Source organism: Ailuropoda melanoleuca, chromosome 3 (assembly GCF_002007445.2).
Source record: "Ailuropoda melanoleuca isolate Jingjing chromosome 3, ASM200744v2, whole genome shotgun sequence".
NCBI lineage: Eukaryota > Metazoa > Chordata > Mammalia > Carnivora > Ursidae > Ailuropoda > Ailuropoda melanoleuca.
The window spans coordinates 53,110,121-53,136,675 of record NC_048220.1 but is presented as its reverse complement, the minus strand read 5'-3'; the positions used below and the strand labels follow the sequence as shown (position 1 = coordinate 53,136,675).

Below are 26,555 nucleotides of genomic sequence, written 5' to 3'. Positions count from 1 at the left end.
AAATGTTTGTATATGCGTATTTTATCAGAAAGACTGATAAATATTAACTAAAGAAGAGTAAGAGGCAGTCTCATAATAAGCAATGCATTAAATTGGAGCCTTTGGAAGACAGTTCATCTTTTATTTTTTCCATTGGTCTTCAGTACCTATCAGTTAACCAAATGCATCAAAACCTACTCAATGTGATCATTAAAAGTATATAAGGTATATTTAGGGGAAGTGATTTAAAAAAAAAATCAGTCCTCTAAATGACTCTGACAAATAACTGTCCAGGTTTGAGGGACACTCAAATTTATTAGTGTCTATGCTAGTTGAAACTTAAACCTAATGAGAATATACTATAGGGAAAGCAGAATTTTTGATGCCTCTCAGATCACAGATCAGCCATTGAAAGATATATGCAAACAAACAAATGCTATAGACTCCATAGATAGGTTTTATGACACAAGAATTCAGAACAGTAGTTTTTAACTAGACATCAAAATTACCTTTATTAGTTGCCTAGTGCTGCCGTAATACATTACTAGAAACTGGGTAGTTGATAACATTGCAGATTTATTATTAACCTACAATCCAGAAGGTCAGAAGTCCAAAATGGGTTTCACCGAGCTAAAATTTACATAAGGTGTCAGCATGGCCACATTCCTTCTGGAGGCTCTCAGAGAGAATCCTTTTTCTCGCCTTTTCCAGCTTTTGGAGGCTACCCATATCCCTTGCCTCATGGCCCCTTACATCTTCCAAAAACTGACTGGGTTGTTCTCAAACTGCTTCACTCTAACACTGACTCTCCTGCCTTCTTAACTTGTACTTATAGGAACCGTATGATAACATGGCCTACCTGGATACTCAGGAAAATCTCCCCATCTCAAAATCAGCTGGTTACATATTCATGTGGTGTTACATATTCATAGGTTCTGTGGGTTAGGACTTGGGATATCTTTGGGGGCCATTAATCTGTGTACCATCTCACCTTTAGAACCTGTATGAAGAGAAAGATGACTCAGATACTCATATTTCACCTGTCAAATTGCAGAGAGGAGAAAGGATAGGGCCATGGCATTTATGGAGGTCATTCTGATGCAGAGCCCCAGAGCCCAGCACCACACATAAGCATGTACTCTTTGATCTTGATGTTCATTGTACCATGGTGATCATTCACTTATTCCTAGAATTCAGATGGAGGCCTGCTGTGGAGATTATGGCCAGCTGCCTAACTAAGCAGTTCTTATTTGTGGCAAGCAGTTTTACTTAACTGTAGTCAGAACCACTCAAATTAAGAGAAATTTGAGGGGCACCTGGGTGGCTGTCGGTTTGGCATCTGACTCTTGGTTTTGGCTCAGGTCATGATCTCAGGGCCTTCGGGTTGAGCCCCGTGTTGGGCTCTGCGCTCAGCATGGAGTCTGCTTGTCTCTCTCCTTCTGCTCCTCCCCCCACTCGTGCGCGCTCTCTCTCTCTCAAATAAGTAAATAAAATCCTTTTTAAAAAAGAGAAATTTGAAAATTTCAAGTCAGTCATAGTAGATTGAATTTTATATATTTATATCTTCCTACTGGTATCTTTTTGACATTTAAGTCAGAATTTTTATTTCAAAATCTTACCAATTTTCATTTATTAGAATCAAAATTGTAATAGTAATTCTCAGTGAAATATTGATTTATTTCAATAGATAGTGGAAACATCTCAAACGACATGAAGTTTTATTCAGTTTTTAAAATATTTGTTTACTATGAAATATAATTTTAGGCACAGATCACTCACTTGTGCTCTTAAAGCAACAGAATTCACAAGGTGTGTGTGTGTGTGTGTGCTTATGTGTGTGTGTTTTTATATTTCGGTGTTGTTTATTGAGTGAATGAGAGACTACTGCCAGATATGGTGACATTTCACATTCAAGGTCTGGAAGCTGAAAAGCTCTCCAGACTGAGTCACTGCATATAAGCCTTTAGGGAAGAAAAGTCACTTATATATATTTTTTAAAATTATGCAGAAACATGCAGAGAAATTAATGTCCAGGCTTAGCACTTTGTTATTTACATGGTGCATAAGAATAAAGAATATAACATGAAATGCATAAAGGTAATAATATGAAAATTAAATTATAGGACATGTCAAAATGGAATGTGGCTAATATCTTTATGGGTTGAAGTAGGGTCAGGAAGAGTTGTGTGGATAAATTGGGGCTTGAACTGAGTGATTTTTTGAGAGTAGTGTTTGATATTTAACTAAACCGTATGATTTACTGTGGTAAATCATACGGTTTATGATGTAGGTAAATTATAAAGAACTAACAGGTGAGTTGTGTGTGCAAGATTGGCAAAAAGTAAGGAGCACACTAAAATTTAGAATTGGAATACAGTAAATTTGGAGGACTGTGCTTTTAGACTGTTAAAGGCTTGTTTATTCACAGAGTGTTTTAGGTCTAGGAATTCCTGTTCTTAAAATGACAGTTTTCTGAAAAGACTCAACACAAGAAGAGATAGAAAATTGTTTCATAACCTGTGATTATACCCCTGGAACTAGTTCCTTTTTATGTGAAGGATAATCAGACCTAACCTATCTCAGAGCTTACCAGCTATTTGGCTTTGTACAAGCTTTAAACCAAATGGTTAACTTAATATTTCCTGACCCTGGGAGCTGAATGTGGAAAGGAACCCTAAGTGTCCACTGCTATCTCCTGGTGGAGTAAAGTTTAAAATGAGAGGCGTAGTGAGCAGAAATAGTTTAATAAAGACAGAATAGGAGCTGAAGTTAGATTTTGTTGTAAATTGAATGGAGAGTTAACTCAAGCAGCAGTGGATGGATAGATGGTAGGACTACACTCATGCCACAGGAAATCTTAGAGTGACTCAGCTATGACTTCTTTCCTGTTTTCATGATATCTTCAGTAAACTCAGAGAAAACAAGCAAGAGGCACTACAACTCAGTGATAAGGTGGGTGGGCAATATCCTGCGTAGAAATGGTACTATGTTCTTGAAGAATTGGATTTATTTCTGGGCAGCGACCTTTTTAAAAGCAATACATCGTTCTCCATCCAACAAATGCCTGCCGTGGCCAATAATATGTTGGCATGTCCATTTTCAGCTTGTAGTACAAAATAAATGAAAGCCAAGGACATTACAATTGGGAGGGAAGAAGAACTATTATTTAAAAGGCTTTTAAATGATGTCACTATATATTCTTTTAACAACATCCTCTAAAAGCCTTTGAAAAAATAGTCCCTTCCTCCCTCAGTTGTTAACAAAGACTGTACTAGGGACTGTTCTTTAAAAGGCTGTTAAATGGTGATACTATATTTTTTAACATCAACATCATTTAGAAACCTTTTAGAGAACAGTCTTCTTCACCCACAACTAACAGAGAGAAAAAAAGGACATGGGGGAAGGGATTACTTTTTTAAAGGCCTTTGGTTGGTACTATCAATAAATACAGCAACATTGTTTTAAAAGCCCTCTCCAATGGTGATTCAGCTTTTTGATATGTACTTTAACCTGATGACCTTATGTTATCTGACAGATTGGTGTTTTAACGTTGACTGAAAACTCAATTTACTAATAATCCCAATAATGCCTTTTCTTGAACAGTTTAAAAATCAATTTCACATATACAATCTCATTTTATCCTCATAAGAGCTCAGTGAAACAGACAGGATATGTATAATTAGCCCCATTTTACAGAAGAGAAAAACAGAAGCTAAGCGAGGTTGTGATTTAGCTAAGGTCTCACGACTCATGTATGGCTGAGTTGAAACTCTAACCCAGGTCTCTTGACATCTGGTCTAGTGTCCCATCCAGCTGCCTCAGGTTACCTTCATTACTCTTTTTTAGGGATATTCTGCATTGTTCTTTTCAACAAGTTCAAATTCTACAACACTTTCATATGCAGTATCTCACTATATCCTCTTAAAATCCAATGAATTAGATGTTACCCTTCATTTTACAAATTCAAGCTCAGAGAAGTTAAACGATTTTCTTCTCATCAAATAACTTGAACATCTTCTAACGTAAAATCTAGTATTTTCTTTCTTAACACTGCCATCCGTAACTCTGCCTGATAATAAGGAAGTCATCGCCTTCCTTGCTTCTGAAGAAAAATGGTTCACATGTCAAAAATAGGTATAACCTGCGAATACATGAACCCTTGCCAGAATACAGTCACCTAGAACCCAATCCCAGGACCTGATCCAGAAAAATTCATAGTAAAGTGACTTTAACGAAGAGAAGGCTGGGTCATCAGCAGGCTTTGCTACCACAGACCTGGACTCCAAAGACTCTGTGGTTCCTGTGTGGGAAATCAAGTTCTTCCCATCCCTACCCTCTCACTGAAGGATTTAAAATATTTATGCACAGATCAGAAAAAAATATATATGTGCATGTTTTTATGGTCTCAAAGGACCTATTTCCCCATCCTCACTCTATGTTAGGACTTCCTCAGCAATTTATGGTATATCTGACTGGCATCTACAATATAAAAGGATGCTTTTTCCTCTACCAGTTTCAAAGAAGGCATCCCTAGAGGGACCTCTTATTTAAAATTAAAGTAGCCATGGCACTGGATGGCACAGTAGGTTGAGCACCCAACTTTTGGTTTCAGCTCAGGTCCTGATCTCAGGGTTGTGGGATCAAGTGCCGCGTTAGGATCCACGCTCAGTGTGGACTCTGCTCGTGATTCACTCTCCCTCTCCTTCTCCCCCTCTCCCCCACTCTTTCTCCCCCTCAAAAATAAATATTTTTTAAAAATTAAAAAAATAAAAACATTTAAAATTAAAGTAGCCATAATAACACTGCCTTTTCAATTTGTACATCAACTAAGATACTTCTTTTCCTTCCTCTAGGACTTCACCTAGATGAGATCCATATCCCTCTGTCCCCTGAGTTACAATTCATTTTAAGTGGAAGCAGCAAAGCCAGTATTTAGATGCAGTGGTCCCAACTGTAAGATATGTAGAACAGCTACTAATTTCTCTCATGTACTTTTACAAAGTACTGTTATATAGCCTAGTTTTTCTCTGGGAATTACCATTTGGATCTTGCTGTCCTATTGGAAATATTCTCAGCATGACCTCACTCATAATACTCTGTAATTCTGTCTTTGATGAAATCATTTATTACCAGCAAGATTGTTTGTGTGAAGCAACTGTTGCTTCTGGGTCATTCCCTTGTCCTCATATTCCTTCCTTCTAAGGGGCCCATCCTGTCTTACTATACCATCTTCCCTTCCTTGTCATTCTCATCTTGGGATCCCTTAATCACTACCCACATTCATTGAAAATCTTGGCATCTTAGACATCATTTCTCCAGCCCACCATCATCTGGGAGATCTCCATGTACACATTAACAACCCATGCCTCTGTAACCTCACAGCCTCTTCGTCTGTTCGGTTCTGGTAACTTTCACCCATACTGGATTTTAGCCACACACACTTATTTCAACTCTAAAGTCTTATCTCACTTTCTTACTTGGGTCTTCTATGTTCCTCAGACCCTTCACTCCTCCAGATTTGTTTTAGTGTTCAACCTAGGTACAACAACCTGAAAGATAGGCAGTAGTTTCCCCATTTCACAGATGTGAAAATTAAAGTTCCTAGAGTGTAACTTTTCTAGTGTCATGGGGTCAGTTAGTTAGGTAAGCATTAGTACATTGCACAGCCAGAGTTTCAGCTCTTGTCTGTTTAGCTTCAAAGCCTGGCACTTTCCACCAGAGTTCGCTGAGCAAATAAGGGAGGTACACTTTAAGAAAATGATTTTTTTCCCCTAAGATTTATTTATTTATTTGAGAGGGGGAGAGCGGGAGGGGGGAGAGAATCTCAAGCAGTCTCCCTGCTGAGCATGGAGCCCAGTGTGGGGCTCGATCTCACGACCCTAAAACCATGACCTGAGCTGAAATCAAGAGTCAGACACTTAACTGCCTGAGCTACCTAGGCATCCCAGGAAATGATTTTTACAGGAGTGTGTGGTACAGATTGGAGTATAAGGAATCTAAAGACAGGGTGACCAAGTTGCATGGGCAAGCAGAAGAAGGGAGCAAAAGATTAGGAAGGACACCAAATTATTAATTATGGCTCAATCTGGGAGGGATTTTACTTATTTGTCCACACAGTTTGAAATAAGAAACATGCATTACTTTTGCTATTTTAAATAAACATTTTTTTTAATGTTTCAAGTGTAAATGATAACCTGAACTAAGCTGGTGGTAGACAGACAGGAAGGAAGGAAATGAATATAAGAGACATCAAACTTGTCAACTAATTGTTGGAAGTAGAGAGGGTATCAAAGATAATGCAAGGTTCTGAGCTTGGTTACAATGAAAGAGGGTACTAACATTTTCTTTTTCGTCTTATGTCATTGATATAAGAGAAAGCAGTAGAACTACTGAGATCAAATGATTAAATTAGGTAACATCTATTAGATAACAATACATAATTGTTTTGTACTTACATAAAATATTCTGGTTCTAATGAAAGTCATTGTGATCAAGTATTGGAACCGTTTTTGCTGAACTCTTTGAAAACCAGATTCAGTTTTGTTTTTGTTAGTGCCCCTAAACCAGATGTCAGAAAGGAAATAAGAAAAGAATAGCAGACATATCTTTATCCATGGTTCTGAAACTATTTTTCCATGAAAGTGGTAAGTAAAAGATCATGTGCATCTGGATTTTAAATTTATGAAAAGCGTTAAAGGTATTGACATTGAAGGTTATAGGTTTATTATAGATTTACTTACAGATTTGGAGAGGAGAAAGAATGGGTTGTTACTATAATCTCCCCCTTATCTCAATACCCATATAAACTGAATACATCCCGTAATAGGGGGTCAGCAAACGTTTTTGTGGTGGGCCAGGTAGTAAATATTTTCAGCTTTGCAGGCCACAGCCACTCAGCTCTACCATTGTAGTACAAAGCAGGCATAAGACAATATATAAGTGAAGGAATATGGCTGTATCCCAATGACAGTGGACTGGATTTGGTCCACAGGTTGAATTTGCTGATGCCTGCTTAACACCATGCATGAAGTAAGGTACTCATTAAGTGTTTGTTGATAATGTATTCAGATCTTTCTGCAAATATGTTTTTTATAATATATATTATTAGCAAAATGAAGAGGTAAAAAGTCTCATGTTTTTCACAATATATATTGATTAGGAAAATAAAATATGAGAAACTAACATGATTACTTCCTAGAATACCCAAATTTACATATGTAAGGAGGGAGGTCATCTTTAGGATTATAAAGAATTTATTTAAAGCAATATTTGATGGAAAATGGACATGTATTTCTTTGAGTATATGTTTATACTTAGAGCTAAGAGTTAAGAAAATTTGCTTCCCCCCTTTTTTTATTCTTTACTAGGTACTGGTGTCAATACTATGGGTTAAAGGTAAAGTAGATTTACTTTCTAGTTTACTGAGTAAAAAAGACCAATACTGTAGCTTTCTGCATTACAACTCATCGCTTGAGATATATATTGGTTAAAATACTAATTTTATACATGAAACTGTATCTCTGTTGTACCTATTTTCCAGTCATTTTCATAAATCATTAATCTAAATAGATACTGCTATAAAATAAACCAAACAAAACCGGATACAAAGAGAGTATTTTATATACTGCAGTTCTTCATATTTTTCAAGTCCAAAAACAGAATAGATTGATAATACTTAAAAATGATTAACTGACTAAATGTGGATTAAAGCATAAAAAGCTGGAAAACATTGTTTTTATAAAGCTTTACATGGAAGTGTTATCTTTGAAATAGTAATGCAAATGTTGAACAAGGTTTATTCTTAGGCACTTACTTGATATTCCAGTTTTATTTTTCAATTCTCATTTAAATTTTATAATTCAATCATTTTGAACGGCTATGTTCAAAAGAAGTTTTACAACTTTAATCTTAATAATCTCAAAAAAAAGCAGACATGCTATGTCATAAAATAACTATTAGCGACTAGTTTGTATCCTATAAATCTAACTTGAGTTGATAATATGGTCCATTACCAGCTAACTGCACAGAGTATTTTTCATTTTACACTCTTCAGTTACTTTTTAGTGAAGTGTTAAAAAATATGAAGCTTTTCTCCTCTCTAAAATTGCACGCTGTCTGTCTGTTATTAGGGAGATAACAGCTCTTATAAATGTTTCAGTAAGCGCTAAGTAGACAGTTATGTGCACTCTCATTCCACGCTTATTTGCTTACTGTAATAAACTGATAAAATATGTGTGGTTTGTCTCTGTGTATCTACAGGCATCATGAGTCACATAGATTTCCTTTAGAAATAATGTTGTGTCTGCAGAATTGATTGGCTATTTTCATAAACCATCTAAAAGTACACAAACGATTTTTATTATTTAAACATATGCTGTGTAAAGATTTGTAGAGGATTATCTCATTGTAACTTGATGCTTTTTGTTCTGTTAACTCTGGAAGGAGGCTTTTTATTTTAGAGTTATTACAGTTACTGAACTAATTACCTCCTCAAGAATCGTAGTGAGGATAAACCATATCATTTGCTTATAATGCAGCTAGCTTTTTAATTCTTTGAACATTATAGTTAAATAATTAAATCAAAACTAATGTTTTCAAATATTGTCTTTTATAGTATCCTGTTATACAAGTTTTTTTTACAAGTTTTAATATTAAATGGGAAGTAATGCTTTTATCCAAAACATATTCTGAGACTGATTGATTGTATCATAGAAGTCCTTCTAATTACTAAGTTGTTCTTTGTGTGTGTCTTTAAGAAATATGGTATCTTTTTATTTGTTTATAATTACAGTACACGTAATAGAAAATTTCTAACCAAGTCATATCCTAAAACCAACAGATATTAATATTGCTAATCTCCACTTTTCACCAGAGTACGCTCCTCCTATAAGACTGTAGTATTTGTAGAACAGTATTATAATTGAGCACCCAGCATCAAATAAAGTATAGTTATGACCAACACTAGAGGTATATTATCTGCAAACCTCTATAATCATTTAAAATAGTAAAATTATGCTTTGAATTCTGAAAATGGATAAAATTATGCTTTACACATTGAACATAAAAGTAGGGAATAAATAAGGAGACATAATAAACATAACAAATAAGCAAATTATGGGGTGTTAGAGAAGGTATTAAGTGACTATAGAAGAAGAAAAAGGGAATCAGATGGAAGAAATGCAAATGGGTTAAGCCTCATTAAAAAGGTTACATCTGAGCAAAGATGAATCAGAACTGAGTCACTGTGAGTATGTGCAGGAAGTACATTCCAGGGTACCGTTGCCAAGGGCCTGTAGTGGGAGCATTACTGGTGTGTGGAAGAAATAGCAAGGGAATCAGGGTGGCTAGAGTGGAGTAAGTCATGGGTTCAACAGTAACAGGAAATGAGGTCAAAGAAACAGCAGGGGGCCAGGCCATATGGGGCCTTACAGGCCTTTATAAGGATTTTTGGCTTTTACGCTCAGTGAAATTGGTAGCCATTGGAAGATTTTGAACAGAGGGGGTGACATGATGTAACTTTATTTTAACTGGTTCATCCTGGCTCTTGTGTTCAGCCTGTGCTCAGTAGGGTACGAGAGTACAATTAAGGAGACCACTTAGAAGGCTGTTGGAATAATCCAGTTGTGAGATGCTGGTGAATCAGACCAGGATGGTAACAGTAGAGGTAATGAGAAGTGATCAGATTTTACTTATTAGTTCATTCATGTAATTATGGATTCCTCCCTGATCTCTCCCTTACGTGCCCGCTATGACTTTTGTTTTCTCTTAGTGTACTAAGTCTATCACTGTCATGGCATTTATCACACTGGTTGATTTACATAGTTCTCCCCAGCTAAAATAAACTGTTTGGGGACTGGGATACTCTGTCTCTGTATCATACCCCTTAGTGTAGTGGTTGGCACAACTAACTCAATAAATGTTAGTTGAAAGAGTAAGTTAATGATTAGTAGTTACTTTGCATTTGAAATAGTGATAATCTTATGGACGGGGAGCCTTGGAATACCCAGTTCTTAGACAAGACCACCTTTTCCCCAAGATGCCTGTGGGAGACACAGCATCAGAGAACAAAGAAAGACAAGATGATACTTTATTATTAGCAGTGGTTTTGCTCTCTAACCTCAATGTAGAACTCCAGTGAGTTAGCATGGCCACATCAGGGACTCCTCTTTCCTATGGAAGATAGGACTAAGTAGTCTTGAACCAAAGCAAACTCTTAAGTTGAACCGTATGAATTGCTAATTCAACTGTTTTGACCTATAGAATTGATCGATTCATGTAGTTAAACCTAATTAGAGGCCATACCTGAGTCTCTGTTCTCTCCATTCCATATCTACCATGGCTTTAGGAAAAGGAGCTAGAGTACATATTCTCCCATTAGAAGTTTAGTCCCTGCTCCCCCAAATAGCGTCTTGAAATCTGACTAATCCCAATCAGTAGTTGGTTGGAGAAATTAAAAGATAGAAACTGAATTTGAACTAGCTTAAGNTTAAAAAAAAAAAAAAAAAAAAAAAAAAAAAAAAGGAAGGTACTAGAAGGAATGCTGGAGTATTTCACAAAAAAACAAGCTTTGAGGAAGGGCAGGAATGTGTTAGATTTAAGAAGTATAGAAATCAAAGATACCAGCAGAACTCTGTCTCTCATTGGTGCTTTTCTTTGAAATTTGCTTCATTTCTTGTGGAACAATATGGAAGGAAATGTGACCACAAACATTAAAGTTTTAAGTCTCAGAATTTTAGCCACTTGAGAGAGACAGGTTTGACTTATCAGTTACCGAACCCAAAAATCTTGGGCAAGGGACTCATTGGGCCAAGGGTCTATTCCTGAACCATTTAACTGTGACCAGGGCATGAGGTGGCATAAGAACATGCAAGATCCATCAAGAGCTGAGTGTGGCAAGATTCCTGGAAGATTAGTAAGGTATGTGAAGCAGATAGTCCCATACGTAACCCTACAGGGTAAAACACTGAGGAGAAAGCTCCCCCAAAAGAGCAGCGCTTAGTCGTGAACCACATAAGAGCAACCCTGAAACATTTAATTATTCTCATTCTTCAATGTCTTAGAACTTAATTGACATCTCATTGTCAGTTATCAGAACACATCATGATACTTAAACTCACAGAAACAATCAGATCATAGCACGGACTTTCATAAAGCAAAGTCAAAATAAAAATAGAGTTTCTACTATGTAAAGTAGTATTTTCATTAGTAAAGCCACTAGGTCATACGATGCTACTATGCATATTCCAAAAAGGCACCCTTGAATGTAAGCTGGATTTTTAGCTCATGTCCACCCCTCAGGCAGTTGCCCCTACCCATCTGTTTGTGGTAGTCCTACTGAAAGTTACTTCAGCTATTTGGAGTAAGTGAATCTGGGAATTGTTGAGTGACCCCAAAAAAATGGGTATGAAGAATGTGAAGGATATGAGATGTTACCCTACTTGCAAGCCAACAAGTTAGCCTAAGGTATTTCATGGATACTGGTGAAAGACACAAGACTACTGTGTCAAAGACAAAGGGCAGTTTAATACAGCAATAGCAGTAGCCAGAGTAACATCATTTGTGCTTCTTCTCTAAGCCCTAGTTCCCACAGGATGACAGGATGAAGGCCGGGTGATGACTCCACATGCAGTGTGTTGGTTTACAAGAGAGGAACCTCTACAGAGAAAATCCCTATCTTTTATAAAGAGCTGTTAGCAATTCTGTCCCAGCTTTGCCCTGGAGGGAGGCATTTTCCTGTTTCCAAAGGCTGTTTGCTATACAAACATCCTTGAGAAGATTTTCAGGAGCCAAGTTGTTAATATCTTCACTCAGAAGATATTCAAAAACATGGGAGACTGTGGGGACTTGTTTCCCATCAAGATAAGGGAAGGAGAGAAGGAAGTATGTAACATCTGTGCCCCTAAATGAGGAGTCAGAAAACTTTTCCTTTTCCTGTAAAGGGCCCAGATAGTAAATAAGGTAAGCCCTGCAAGTCCTCAACCCTACCATGGCAGAGCGAAAAAGCAACCATCATTTACATATGAATGCGTATGGCTGTATTCCAGTAAAACTTTATAAAACAGGCAGCAGGCCATGTTTGGCTTGTGGGCTGTAGTTTGCCAACCCTTACCTAAGATGATCTGTTTTGTTCAAACTTGTTAAATATCTACTTTTTTTTTTTAATTAAAGTAAGCCCTCATTTTCACAGCCCAAATCTTGGTCTTTCTGCCATTAATTTATTATCTTTACCTCGCGTTTTGTACATTTAGTAAGATTATTAATATTTATAAAATGCAAAGTCAGAAAAGCCATTCACAGTGTTTTAGCATCTTAGAATATAAACAGCCATGGTCATACATGTTTCTGGAATATAGATATCTGATGTACAAAATATTGAACAAAAATCTTGCTCTCACATCAGGATTAATTGTATTGCATGTGAAAATTGTTGAAGGATTTATGGAACTTACTGGTTTTATTGGACAAACTGTCACCTATGTAATTCATCTAGATAGTGGAGGAAGTTAGCTTAATATGATGTGTATGATCTTAGAAAAAAGGTTTTAAAAAATCAAACATTTCCAGTTAGCCCCTTTCTTTAGTTAAGAAGTATGTAGTATTACCACAAGTGCTACTTAATGAGGCTGTTTATTGAGAAGAGAATATAGACCTCTGTATTAACCTTTAGGATTATCAGAGAGGACCTTTTTTAGATGTTGAATTTATTAGAGAATGCTTCTTCAACTTGATTGAGTGTGGATAGAATGAGTGGGAAAAATTGTGCATTTCTTCCTTTGCACATCCATTAACACTTTTTAGCAATTATAATAAAAATACAGAATTTTGAGACAGGGTAGAAAAAAATATTTGGACCATGGTCTCAGGATTAGACTGACAGAGAATCAATAAACCAACCAATACATGTTGCTGGTCTTACGTGACTTAGGTGTACCCTCGGATTTCTAAGCACTTTACATGATGTTTAAGTGCTGATTCCTTGCTGCTTGTAAACCAGACCCCTGCTTCTTTTCTCCTTTTCTTATACTACTCTACATTGCCTCTTTCCAACTTTCAACTTTATTTCCTCATATTATGTGTTGCCCAAACTTTTATGAGTCTTCATAGAGGAAAAACTGGCTCCATCAGCACGTATTTAATGATTTAATGACAATGTGTTTTGGAACAATGAAGAATATAAAATAAGAATTACTGTCTCCAGTATGTTATCATCTAATTAAAGGAGTAAACATAAGATACTGAAAAATATGATTATCCAGTTGAAGGCTTATGTTTAAGGTTGATTATCATAGCCTCAGTGACATGGGAATTTAAAATTTTTGCTAAGTATAAATTTATAAATATGTATATATACTTGGGCAGTCATACACACACACACATACATATTCGGTATCTGTTTGCTTATTTTTATGATGTCCATTATATCCTTAAATGAATGTTCCCTGCCAGGGATTGCTGTCTTGGGTTATGCTACTGAACTCTACAGAATTTGCAAAGGAAATAGAACTTAGTGTGAGCAATGAAACAAAAGAGTTTTGAAAATAATTTTTACACATAGAAAAGAACCTATGCTTAGAAAAAAAAGTGCTTTGAAAACTTAAAATGCTAGACTGCTGTCATCCTCAAAAGGCCAAAGTAGAATGCATAAGACAGTTGCTGCAATACTTTAGATAGCCAGAATTTAAAATGTACTCAGTTATTTGTTATGTTTAATAAATAAGCTCTTTTGTGCCTTTTTAAGGCGATTATTTGAAATTGCTCGCTCTTACAAGTTGAGCTTCTGGAGAAGGAATACTACATTTTAGTGATGCTTAGAAGACACTGCTTATCATTTTGTATATATAATATTTAACTCTTGGATTTTTGTTGATGAATTTTAAATAACTAATATTAAGTTTTAATGTCATCAGGTACCATCGGCATGATGAACATGTTGAATAGGTTAAAATGTACTCAAAATCATAATAGAAAATCTAGTTGGGGGGCGCCTGGGTGGCACAGCGGTTAAGCGTCTGCCTTCGGCTCAGGGCATGATCCCAGCATTATGGGATTGAGCCCCACATCAGGCTCCTCCGCTATGAGCCTGCTTCTTCCTCTCCCACTCCCCTGCTGTGTTCCCTCTCTTCGCTGGCTGTCTCTATCTCTGTCAAATAAATAAATAAAATCTTTAAAAAAAAAAAAAGAAAGAAAATCTAGTTGGGGAGAGCACACTTTCTAGGAAAAAATCTTGATTAGGCCTGTTTAATTACAAATTGATTTTTTAAAAAAGCTTGCCATGTCAGGTCAAGCCACGTACAGTACTTTGACTTTGAATGGAAAGATAGCCATCACATTCATATTAGAAAGGACTGTGTTTCTTCATTTAATATGCTCCCTCTGAATCCACTCAAGATTGAGGGGAGAATTTTACTAAAAGAGGCTAAAATTCAACAGAAAGATATAAAGAGATAAATACCCAAGAAAATACTGGTGGGGCAGTAGGGGATGGAGTGATAAAAGACACTTTGTTTTGCCAAATAATTGAATCATATTGTAGGGCTGTAAGAAATAAAACAGTGTGGTACTGGTTTAACAAGTCAATCAGGGTCCATAAATGTCTCCAAGTACATAAATAATCAGAATGTTTGTATTTAATTCACTGAGGAAAAGCTAATCATTAAATCATGTTCAGGCAATTGGCTAAGTATTTGGAGAAAAAAAATAAGTATAGAGGTCAGTTTATCTAAATCAGTTCCATGCAAATTAAAAATTGCAGCCATGAGAGCTCTAGAAGAAAATGTAAGTGAATAGTTTACCTGAGCTCAATGTAGGGAAGATCTTTTTCATCATTAAAGCAAAGGAAGAAACCACGTTAAAGAAGGTGATAGTCTTCATTTTACGGTGAAAGAAACTCAAGGTGAAAAAAGTTCAAGGAGTTGAGATTGGAGATGAAGGTGTAAGGTGTTCATTATTGGTAGATGATACTATCTTACAGTTAAAAAATCTGAGAAAATCAACTGACAAACTATTAAAACTAATAAGAAAATTAGCAAGATGCCCAAATGTAGTGTACCTAGGAACAAAACTAACAAAGTTTATAAACTCTAAAAAAATTGAATATATAACAGCTTATTCTTATTAGGCACATATTATCAAAATATTTTAATGTATGTTGCAGAGTACAAAAAATTTTAATGCTGTTCTGAGGGCATTTTCTTCACATTTTTATATAATTCCTAACTTAATGTTTATGGGTATGATATTTGTTATTGTGGTTTATATAATACTTTAGGAAAAATAGGAGTCAAATGTTATATAATTTTTTACATTTTCTAAAAGAATAACTATATTCACTAATTCATCTTTGTTTTCCCAATGTGCAATAGGTCAGTACTCCTGTCTTTGTACCAGTGAAAACTCACGTGCTGCTTCATCGAATGAGTGGAAGAGGACTAGCTGCCCATTATTTCTTTCCAAGACAGCCTTGTATTTTTGGTGATAAGATGGTCTCTGTACAAATAACATTGAATAATACTACCGATCGGAAGATAGAAAATATCCACATAGGGGGGAAGAAACTTCCTATGGGCATGCAAATGCATGTTTTTAATCCAATAGGTAAATACTAATTTTCATTTAAAACTTTATTTTATTTTTTTTAAATATTTTATTTATTTATTTATTTGACAGAGAGAGAACAGGAGAAAGGGAACACAGGCAGGGGGAGTGGGAGAGGAAGAAGCAGGCTCCCAGCAGAGGAGCCTGATGTGGGGCTCGATTCCAGAACGCTGGGATCACGCCCTAAGCCCAAGGCAGACGCTTAACGACTGCGCCACCCAGGCGCCCCTCATTTAAAACTTTATATTTGATATTTAAATATATTTGTTTTGAAACTAAAGTAAAATGCATATTATTTTATTGTCTATATTTATCAATTTAGTCAGTTTTTATTTGTTTTCCCTTTTTAAACTGAATTTATCATACAAAATGAATGTACTTCTTTGATCTTAGTGAATTGGGTGCCAGCAATGGTAAAATGTACCAGTAGTGATGAAAGAATGCATTTGAAGAAACAAAATTGCCTCTCTTTCTGTTGTCACCTTCGCTCTGCTGCTCTTCCTGGCCAGCTTCTTTCGGGCCTGGGTGTAGTCTGCCTTTTTGAATCCCATCTCCCCTTCCCTGTTTCTTTTCACATTCCATAAATTGAGAAGTGAAGAGAGCAAAGGCTGAGAGGATGTCTGCTATTCTGTTCGTCCTCCTTTCCAAGCATACACTATAAAATTGCCTGTAGTGTATTACTAGTATTTATACACATCCTGTTTTTAAATATTTTTAATCTTTTGCTACCATTTAGAAATCAGGATGTTTTTACATTAAAAAACAAACCCAGAAATCTCACTTTTGGCAATAAAGCACAAGATATGACAGTCCTGGTCCTTTATTCCCACCTGCAGCACCACCAACTGATGCAGAAGGGGCTCCCACTTTAGATGCCCCTTGAACTTCCCAGGTCACCTCCATGCTCATCAACTGTCATCTCCTTCTGTTTTTTAAGTATTTTACCAGAAATATACCTTTCAAAAATTAAGTGAAACAGTTGTATGTTACTTTGAGTTTAATATAATAATTAGAATATCTACCTCTATTTTTTCTGTTTTGTCCAAGTGAAAACAGTCCTAGAGTTCAGTTGGGAGAAGCTTCAGGCAATAATATCAATTAAAACGGATGTAAATTTTCTGTCATTGAATCTTTGAGATATTATCAGAAAGATCCAAATAGTTCCCTTTTATAATACTTTAGTTGAGCAAAACCTTTTAATTAGGAAAGTGTGCCTTCTTTACCCATTATTTTAAATAACTATTCTGTTTTTCTTCATTTTCACCTGAGCTCTTTGACATTGTTGAATTCTCTGCTATAGTTTTATGAGTCATTCAGTAAAGGAAGTCATTCTTTGTGTTATGTTTTCATACGAAGGAATAAAACAATTCCTAACAGATGACATACGGTAGATGTTTATAAGCAACCAAAGTAGTTAAAGTGATTTGACTTTAGAACCCACTTTTAATACACCTTTAAAGATAATTTGGTAATTTAAACACCATTTAATGAATACAGAGTGCCCTGATTTTTATTTAATTACTTTGTGAAGTTAATATATTGGTAAGGAGTTCTAGAATATCCCAATTTGTATTCTTTTTTTAGTGCTTAAAATCCAGCATTTTTTACCTAGTTAAAAAATTAGTTTAGTTTAAGAAATGTCAAGCAGCTGATAAATGAATTGTCTGAAGGTTGAAAATGTTAGCCAAAGGTTAAAACAGTAGAACAGTATTAACATTTCTTTGAGTTGGCATAATGAGTGGATGAGTTGACCTTTTGTTGGCCTATGTAGAATAGAAGAAATAAATACAATAAATTTCATAGTATAGCCTTAACACAGAAATAAAATATGAATGTATAGCATTGCCTCAGTACTAGCCATAGGCTTTTCTTTTCTTAGGCAAACTTTTATGACTGTAATGTTTTATTCACTTTGTTGGCATTTTATTGAATACCCTCAAGATAACAGAATTCTTTCCCATGAAGTAATACCACCTACTCTCTTTTATCAGTAGATTACAGTAGAGTTACAGAGTATGATATATCTTAATTAGTCCACATCTTAAGGATACAAGAAAGAACAAACACTATTTTAATGTTTTGTGAAATGAGGGAAGTAAGACGCTTATTTAATAAACGCATACGCATATGTTAAGGAGTCCAACAGCTTTCTTATTTGTCACCAGTCTATTTTCTTTTCGTCTATAATATGTAATGACTTTGGTCTGGATTTTCTCCTGCCTTTAGCTTGAAACTATATTTCTTACAAGAGTATTAGGAATAATGTGCCGTGCCATTTTTCCCAAAGAGACCAAGTACATAAGAGATTTAAAACACACACACACACACACACACACACACACACACACACACACACACACGCCTTAGGCTCTCTGCACTATATCCACTGACTTTATGTTAACAATTGACAAGTTTGAGCTCAGTTAATATTTCACTAGTTACTGTACAACTGTCACATCAAAGTTAGTGGCAGCCTGTGTGATTTCTTTTTTCATTATTAATGGTGTGGTAAAATAGAGCCCGTGTTTTTCAGCCGTTTCTGTATAGCACTGATCCAGAGGTAGTATCCAAATACATACGCCTAATTGAGTAAACTTTCCCAGTGTAGTAGGCTTCAAATAATATAAATCCATTAGATGAATAATTTTATGCTGATCGCTTTGCTCTTGAAGCATTCATATAATAAAACATGCCATTGATCATAAGCTGTCCTCCAGAATTAGCGTGGCACTAAGCTCACAGTTAATTATCTTAAGACTGAAGATGGTACCAAACTGTGTCAAAGAGGGCTATCAACAAGGCATCTTGAGAACTGTCACTTTGTCAAACGAATTACAAGGATACATGATGTAGTGAGATTTAAATCATGAATGCCATCACGTTTTGGCAATGGCAGTGTTTGCTACCTATGTGTCAGCCGCAAACAAGACCAAACCCCAATATATCTATGGCACAGAAGAAAGCATTAAGGGGTCACTAAAGTATATGACTAAGCAGTGTGACTGACAGAGCTATGAACTGATAAGGTAAGGTGTAGCTTTAGGAGAAATGTAAGAAGAATATCATTGCAGTTACTTGCTCTACATTAAAGCCTGTTTGCTAAAGATTTAGGCAGCAAGTCTTCTGGTACTTATGAAGCATCCTGATAAATTTTAGGTTTATAAACAAATGAAATTCAAATTGGAATCAGCAAACCAACATACATACCACTAGCAAAGCAATAACATTTTAAAATCAGCATCAAACAATTACCCTCTTATAAGCCTGATCTTCACTGAACCTGTGAGACCTAAATATACTTCTTAGTATATTAAGCTTATTGAATTATTATTTGTCCCATGTGTACCATCATTTCTGTTACGGTTAGCATTAATTGGCAAACCATACTTATCAATAAGCCCTTCAGTAGTCATAGTCTACTAGATTAGAGTGTCCTTGCTAAAATATAACTACATCTTATTAAGATATATACAGAATAAAGGTAAATATAAAGCTTCTGTACAGTATGACTGCAGTTATACTGAAGACTTCAAGCAAAGTGAAAATTAAAAATGGATGGTTTCTGTATAAATATATATACTTAAATATTTATACTAAATATTTATACTAATATATAAATACATATTTAACATGTATTTTTATATAAATACATATTTATTCTATATTATTATATATGTTATACTATATATTTAAGATCCCTCCTTATTCTAATGTATAGCCAAACTTTGGAATCATAAGCAGAATAAAACATTGTTGTTTGTCTTAAGTTTTATCATTGTCAACTGAAAAGTACTGGTATTGTCTATTGATACAGTTATTTCCCATTCTTGGTTAGTTGATAGATGAAGCTTCAGAAATTCTAAACCTCTAAGATACCATTTTATTATTTGTTTTCTCATGATAATCTAATCTGCTACTAAATTTTCTTCCAGTAATTCTTTAATGCAATTAGACTTATTATTTTAGTTCCTGAAATGCAAGTTGTCTTGGTTAATTTCTGAATACAAATTAATTTCTTCTTTCAACTTTGCTTTAATTTGCATTTTTAAATTTTCCACTTGAACTTTGGGACATTGTTTAAAATTTACTTTTTATATCTAGAATAAATATTCCATAGTTCAAAGTACAAAATCCCTTAAAAGCACCCGGAGAGTCCTTTATAAGTTGGAATACATTTATTTCCTTCTCACCTTCAATACCTATAAAGACAATATCGTAAAACATGAAATGATATATTTCTGAAACAGAAATACATGCAGAATTAAGTTATGGAAAAGAAAACCTTCTAGCAGAATAGTGAAATTACTTTATAATTTGCTTTAATATTCTTAGTTTGAAATTGTTCTTATAAGCCATCATTAAATTTGACTGTTTTAACCAGACTACAAACATTACATAAGTTTTCAGGGTTCATTTTGCCTCTTTTTCACATCCTCCATGTTTTCATGTCTAAATTATCTTATTTCCTAGAATCTCTTGAGCCTGAGGGATCCATTACTGTTTCAATGGGTATTGACTTTTGTGATTCCACTCAGACTGCCAGTTTCCAGTTGTGGTAAGTTCAATTGTTCTCCTGTATTTTATATTATCTGTAAAGGATAGCAGATCAAAAGCTAGGCTTTCAACAGCTTTTCTCCTTGAGAGACAAAACATTTAAACAGATGTGCTTTTCTCTGGCAATGTTTAGACTACAGTGGAATACTTGTACAAATTGTAATATATGTATTTTTAGTATTTGTTACACAGCTAACTATTACAGTCTGCCCTATATGATTGAAATTCACAGTTAAAATAAGAAGCTACTGCTAAATTATTTTTTTAATTATTAACCCTGCAATTTAAAAAAAAATTCATGAAGAAAATTCAGGAGAAATTAAAAATTTTAGTAATATTAAATAGCCCAGAGAAGATATTTTTTGAAATATCCTTTATGTTATCTTGAGCCTCTTAAGTAGAGAAGTATTGATTCTGTCAGTACCTAAACTCATACATTTTTCCCTTTTTACTTTATTTTTTCCCCTTTTTACTGCCTCTGATAAAACTTGAAAGGGAACATTTATGCAGTTTGGCAAAGTATTCATGGGTGAATACTGTTTGAAAGAACCTTTCTAGGATTGGATTTTATTGCTATCATTTTCATGTAATGTTTTATACATTTCTGATGCAGTCCAGAAATAATTAGCAAATTAATACAAAGCTATATTCATCCATCTTTAAGAATTATTTTTGAACTCTTACATTTCTCTGATCTAGGATATGATTTGTTACTTTGATTTGAAGTTGCTTTGTTTTATTCTAACAAGAATTGAAACATTTTATTTATCTAAATTTTAGCTAGCTTACAACAGAATTTGTTATGATAAAAATCACCGAGTTTAAGAAATAGACATTTTTAGATAAATTTATGGATTAAATATAGTGAACTTTTCTTTTGCATGTACCTATTCAGTTTACCAGTAATTCAGGCCTAATATTGTACCATTTATTGCTGAGAACCTGCAATGATGAATATAAGCAATGTAGCATAACACATTGATTTTATGCAGATCATCACCTTTATGTTTTGGGAGGTCTGCTATATTAGCGATATATAAAAACTGATTACTTTTCCCAACATTGCCTAGTAATTGTTTATTATTTTTCTATTAGACAAACAACACAGATCAATATTACTGAGCACAAGACTATGAGTAACATCACTCTAAATAGATTTGCCTCCAACACCAGAGGTATATTCATTTTAATGATTTCAACAATGTGAGCCCAATGACAAAGCTCATGCACCAAGTTGGGGCAAAATTAAGAAGTAAAAAAATTATTTTTTCTTATCAATTTATATAAAGAACATGCTGTATTTCTATATAATGAGGTGGGGGTTCTTAAATATATTTTCATTACGGGGATTTCCTCTGTAGTCCATTGGACAAGATTTGCATTTTATCTTTTAATTAACTAAGTCCTTTTAGGGATAAGTATGTAGGTAGTATTTGATTTTTTTTGTCCTACATTGAGGAGTGTATATGAACAATTTTTTCTCAATTTCTTTTAAACTAATTTTAGGAAAATGATGAATTTATGTTACGTAGAAAATAACCTTAGCTATTATAAGCACTTATATTAACATGTTTTTCCTGTTGTGACTGTATAAATTATTTTAGATTTTATTGAATGCATAAACAGACTAGATCAAAAAAAAATTTTTTTGTATGTTTCAAAAAGAACACTTTGTCTTGCATCAAATGTAATTGATCCTGAAGCAATGTAATCACAATTACTCACTTTCTTAATTGGCCTGCCCAAAATCAGAAAATGGAAACCGATCGACAGTGTTTAAATCAATAGCTTCATAGTAGTGCTAGTGGGGGTAGGGAGATAGCAGTAATGGGTAGATCAATTGGTCTTAGATGCCAATCACTAACTGTGCCTTTTGCATAGTAAATAGCACTTTTTGCTTAGTGATGTGCTGTATTAGTCTTGATAGTTCAATAAAAAGGGAAAAAAAGCAAGAATGGCTGATATTGAATTTTTTCCTTGAAATACATTATACAAATTGATAGGTAAAATTATGGGTAATAAGAGCATATTTGGTAAGAAGCCTTCAGAAATGCTAAGAACATGGACTATAAGCCTTTCAGATACACTTGTATTTATTAAAAGAAATAAGAATAAAATGATTCTACTTTAGTCTCTAGATTAACTGTATACATTATAGCTATATGATACATATATAGATAGAACTATTATATGTCATTATATGAATACTTGATAAGTGTTAATGTCGCTTTTTTTGCTTTACATTTTAAATGGTCATCAAATTAAGTCCTGTCTTTTTTTGCTTTACATTTTAAATGGTCATCAAATTAAGTCCTTGATTGAATTTATTGAGATTTAAAATGTGTATAATATACATAAATGTATCTCTCTAAACGTAGATGCAGTGCATAAACAGGTCTCATGCTTATGATCAGCAGATATTAATGTGGTAACTGGTACGAAAAATAGTACGTCTTGGCTCAAGGTAGAGGGCTGAGCACTAGGATCCACCAGCCTTTTTTGCCCCAAATCTACTAACAAGACAGAAGCACATTCTTTAAAAGAGAATGGGTACTAAAAACAAAATGAAAGAATGTCATTAGCTCACCAGAAATTGTGAAGAATTGTTGGCATTTAGAAAGCAAATGGTGGCATATAAACAATAACAGAGAAAATAAAAACCACAGAGCAAAATACTCGCCCAAGAAAACAATGGTAGGAACAAATCTAGCAGAATATCAAGCACAAAGTGAACAAGTGAAAAGTTGGAGTAGGGGTGCCTGGGTGGCTCTGTCGTTGGGCGTCTGCCTTCGGCTCAGAGCGTGATCCCAGTGTTCTGGGATCGGGCCCCACATCAGGCTCCTCCACTGGCAGCCTGCTTCTTCCTCTCCCACTCCCCCTGCCTGTGTTCCCTCTCTCGCTGGCTGTCTAATCAATCAATCAATCAATCAATCTTTAAAAAAAAAAAAAGGTTAAGAGTAAGACAGTCATCGGGAGATCAAAGAACTACTTGCAAACCCCAGTTCTCCAGCCTTACCCTAGCAGCAGGCAACATTCACATTTAGTCAGAGACCTAAAAATTACACTGTAAGGAAAATGAACTACTTTCCTGGAAGGACTTTTGGTGCTGATGTGGGGGTCTAAGACAACAGCAGTTTGAGTTTGTGGGAAGGAGGCAGGGATGGTCAAGATGGGATGAAACGCAGTTCTATCCAAGGGAGTAATATTCTCAGTTCTCTACCACTAGAGCAGAGTCACTCTTAAACCTGTTGTTGGAAAGATAAGGCCATTGCCTGTCTGCCTCCCAACTTCATATCCATGTAACCAGTCATGTCTCACCCACAAGGAAACATAAGTTAGCCCACCAGAGGAGAGGAAACCCACAGTAGTAATACTGTGTATCAAACAATTGCAGTGTACTGGGCATTTTTATAAACACTTGTGTTGCAAGTGTTAACTTATTTAATTCTCAGAACAGTCTCCCAAGAGATAAATATTACTATCCCATTTTAGAGACGAATAAACTGAGGCACAGTAAGAGTAAGAAACTTGTCTAAAATATAGCTCATAGGGGTGCCTGGGTGACTCCCAGGGTCCTGGGATGGAGGTGCATGTTGGGCTCTGTGCTCAGCAGGGAGTTTGCTTCTCCCTCACCCTCTTCCTCCCCCCGCCCAATTCATGTTGTCTCTCTCTCTCTCAGATAAATAAAATCTTTAAAATAAATAAAACCAATAGATAGCAGACTTGCTGTGTGTGTTAATTAAGCCAGTCCTTCATTATGAATATAAATGCACAGCTTAGGAGAACCAGACTTTTGAGGGGAAGCATCAATTTGAAAGGGAAGGCTCACGGTCATTACAAAGACTCACCATGAAGGAATTAGACAATTTGAGAAAGAGAAGAGATTGCTTTAAAAATTATAACTAATCTAAGAGAACACTACATCTACAAAGCAAGAACACATTGCTTGTTTTGGAAAAGGAGCAATTAGAAAATTTTAAATGTATTCTTAGAAATTTGAAAACGTAGTGCCAAAAGAAATTCAGTAAATGCATAATAGCACACAGCTGAGTACTGATTTAGTGTTCTGGAAGAGCAAGTCAGTGAAATCAACTGGAATAGAGAGAAAAAAGAAATGGAAACCGTGCAAGAAAGGTTAAAAGAATCAATTTGTCTAATAAATCCAGAAGGAAAGAGAAGAAATAATGGAAGAAATAATTCAATAAAATTAGAAGAAAAAATTTCCCAAGCAAAAGAAATGCACAAGCCTTTAGATTGAAAGGACCCATCAGAGGTCAAGTAGGATGAATGTGATCGACAATCAGAAAGACCATATTCTGGTGAAATTTTTGATAAGGAGCAAACCCCGGTAGTAGCTTACAGAGTGGGGGAAAAAAGCAACTTACCTGAAAAAGAACAAGAATGTGAACGGAATTAGATCTCTCATCAATATTGTCATCATTTCTGGTAGCCAGAAGGCAAAGAACATGACCTTTAAAATTTTAAGGAAACCAAATAGGCATTTTTCAGACAAGCAGATTCCATCAGTTTACCACCCACAGACCCTTTCTTTGAAAGGATTACTCAAATATATACTGTGGTAAAAACCTTTGTTTAATGTGAAACAGAGAAAAACCCAGAGTCCAAAAAGAAGTAATAGACAAAGAATTCTACCTGTAAAACCTATCAGTGTGTAAAATAATCATTCACACAAAATGTAGAAAATAAATTTTAATAATAAACTGGAACCAAAATCCCAACATAGACAAGTTTGAGAAGGAATGATGGTGTTTGGTGTTTGGCAAAAAGATTGATTGATGGCAAAAAAAAGCTTAAATATAATGATTTAAAATATTAAAGCTACCCTCTAAAATAATGGGAATATGAGATATAATAACCCCAAATGACTAGAGGTAAGAAGAAAAGGAGTGATTAAAACTTAATCAGTTTAACAAAGGAGAAGGAAAAAACAGGATAAATACAACACAAAATGTGGCTGGAAGGGGCCACACATACCACACGTACTAGAAATCATGATTCATATCAGTAGGGTAAATTCCAATTACATTAAATATGTAAAAACAAAATTGAACATACGCTGTTTGTAAGAACCCCACCTTAAAAGAGAATGACAGTGGGGCGCCTGGGTGGCTCAGTTGGTTAAGCGTCCGATTCAGTTTCATCTCAAATCATGTTCTCAGGGTCATGAGATTGAGGCCTGCATTGGGCTCCACACTCAGCATGGATTCTGCTTGGGATTCTCTGTCTCCCTCTCCCTCTGCCCACCCCCTCCTTTAAATACATACATACATACATAAAATCATTTTTAAAAAAGAGGAATGAAAGAAAAATTGAGGATAACAAAATGAAATATATAAGTATGTGTGTATGTTTATTATCAGAAAGGTGATAAAAAAGAAAATGGGACAATACTAACACTAAAAAAATTTTAAAAGCACTTCATATTAAGAAAACGTCCTGTTTGTTGCAATCCTCTACAAGAATATAAATTACAAACTTTTCAGTAACATAGCTTTATAAATACATAAAACAAAAAGTAATGAAATTCTGGAGAAATTGACAAAGCCATTTGTTAACAAATCAAAGAGGAAGGTAGATATTTAGATAAACATTCAGGTAAATATAGATATACACATAACTTCACAAAATTTCAATAATTCACTTACCTGGCTTGATCTAAGATATATGTGTTTGCAAAGAATTCCTTTTTTTCCTGACTACAAAAAATACATATTTTTTAAAAAGGATGGAATGTACAAAAAAAAATAGAAAAACTTCAGGCTAATATGATTACAGATTTTAAAAAAAGACATAAGAAAGAAAAGAGGAAGGTGGTAAAAAACAAGATCTTATGAATTACAAAATAATATTATACTCTGTTATTCTATAGAATTATTTTCTATACAAATGAATTAGAGTATTTAGATGAAATGAATGGTTTCATGGAAAAAACATGTTAGGAATAAAATTGATTAAATTGTTCCAGAACTTCAGAAAAGAGATAATCTCTGTATTATTTAAACTTTTCTAGATCAGAGAAAAATAAGGAAAGTATCCATGTCATTCTATAAAGTTCAGTATCACCCCAATTTTATTTTAATTTATTCTTTAAAGATTTTGTTTATTATTTGAGAGAGAGAGCTAGCACAAGCGGGGCTGGGGGGGCAGGGAGGAGAAGCAGACTTCCCACTAAGCAGGGAGCCCCACATGGGGCTCAATCCCAGGACCTGGAGATCATGACTGGAGCTGAGGGCAGACTCTTAACCAACTGAGCCACCCAGGCGCCCCCACCCCGATTTTAAAACCTGAAAGGATAGCACACGAGTGTACATACCACTTGGTGTTGTAAATTCAAACAATTTCTGGGCCTTACAAGTTACCTATTACCACATGAAATAGCAGAAGCATTCTCTTTTGAGTCAGAAAAG

General features: G+C 34.9%; 1 protein-coding gene across 3 annotated transcripts in view; it reads left to right on the top strand.

Moving 5' to 3' along the window:
* AP3B1 (adaptor related protein complex 3 subunit beta 1) overlaps nucleotides 1-26,555 on the top strand; it is a 263,254-nt gene that overhangs the window by 212,204 nt on the left and 24,495 nt on the right. For all 3 annotated transcript variants that reach the window (XM_034656409.1, XM_002920289.4, XM_034656410.1), the window contains 2 exons: nucleotides 15,342-15,573; nucleotides 20,044-20,128. In XM_034656409.1, the coding sequence (XP_034512300.1) occupies nucleotides 15,342-15,573; nucleotides 20,044-20,128 (317 nt within the window). The remainder of the gene's footprint in view (nucleotides 1-15,341; nucleotides 15,574-20,043; nucleotides 20,129-26,555) is intronic.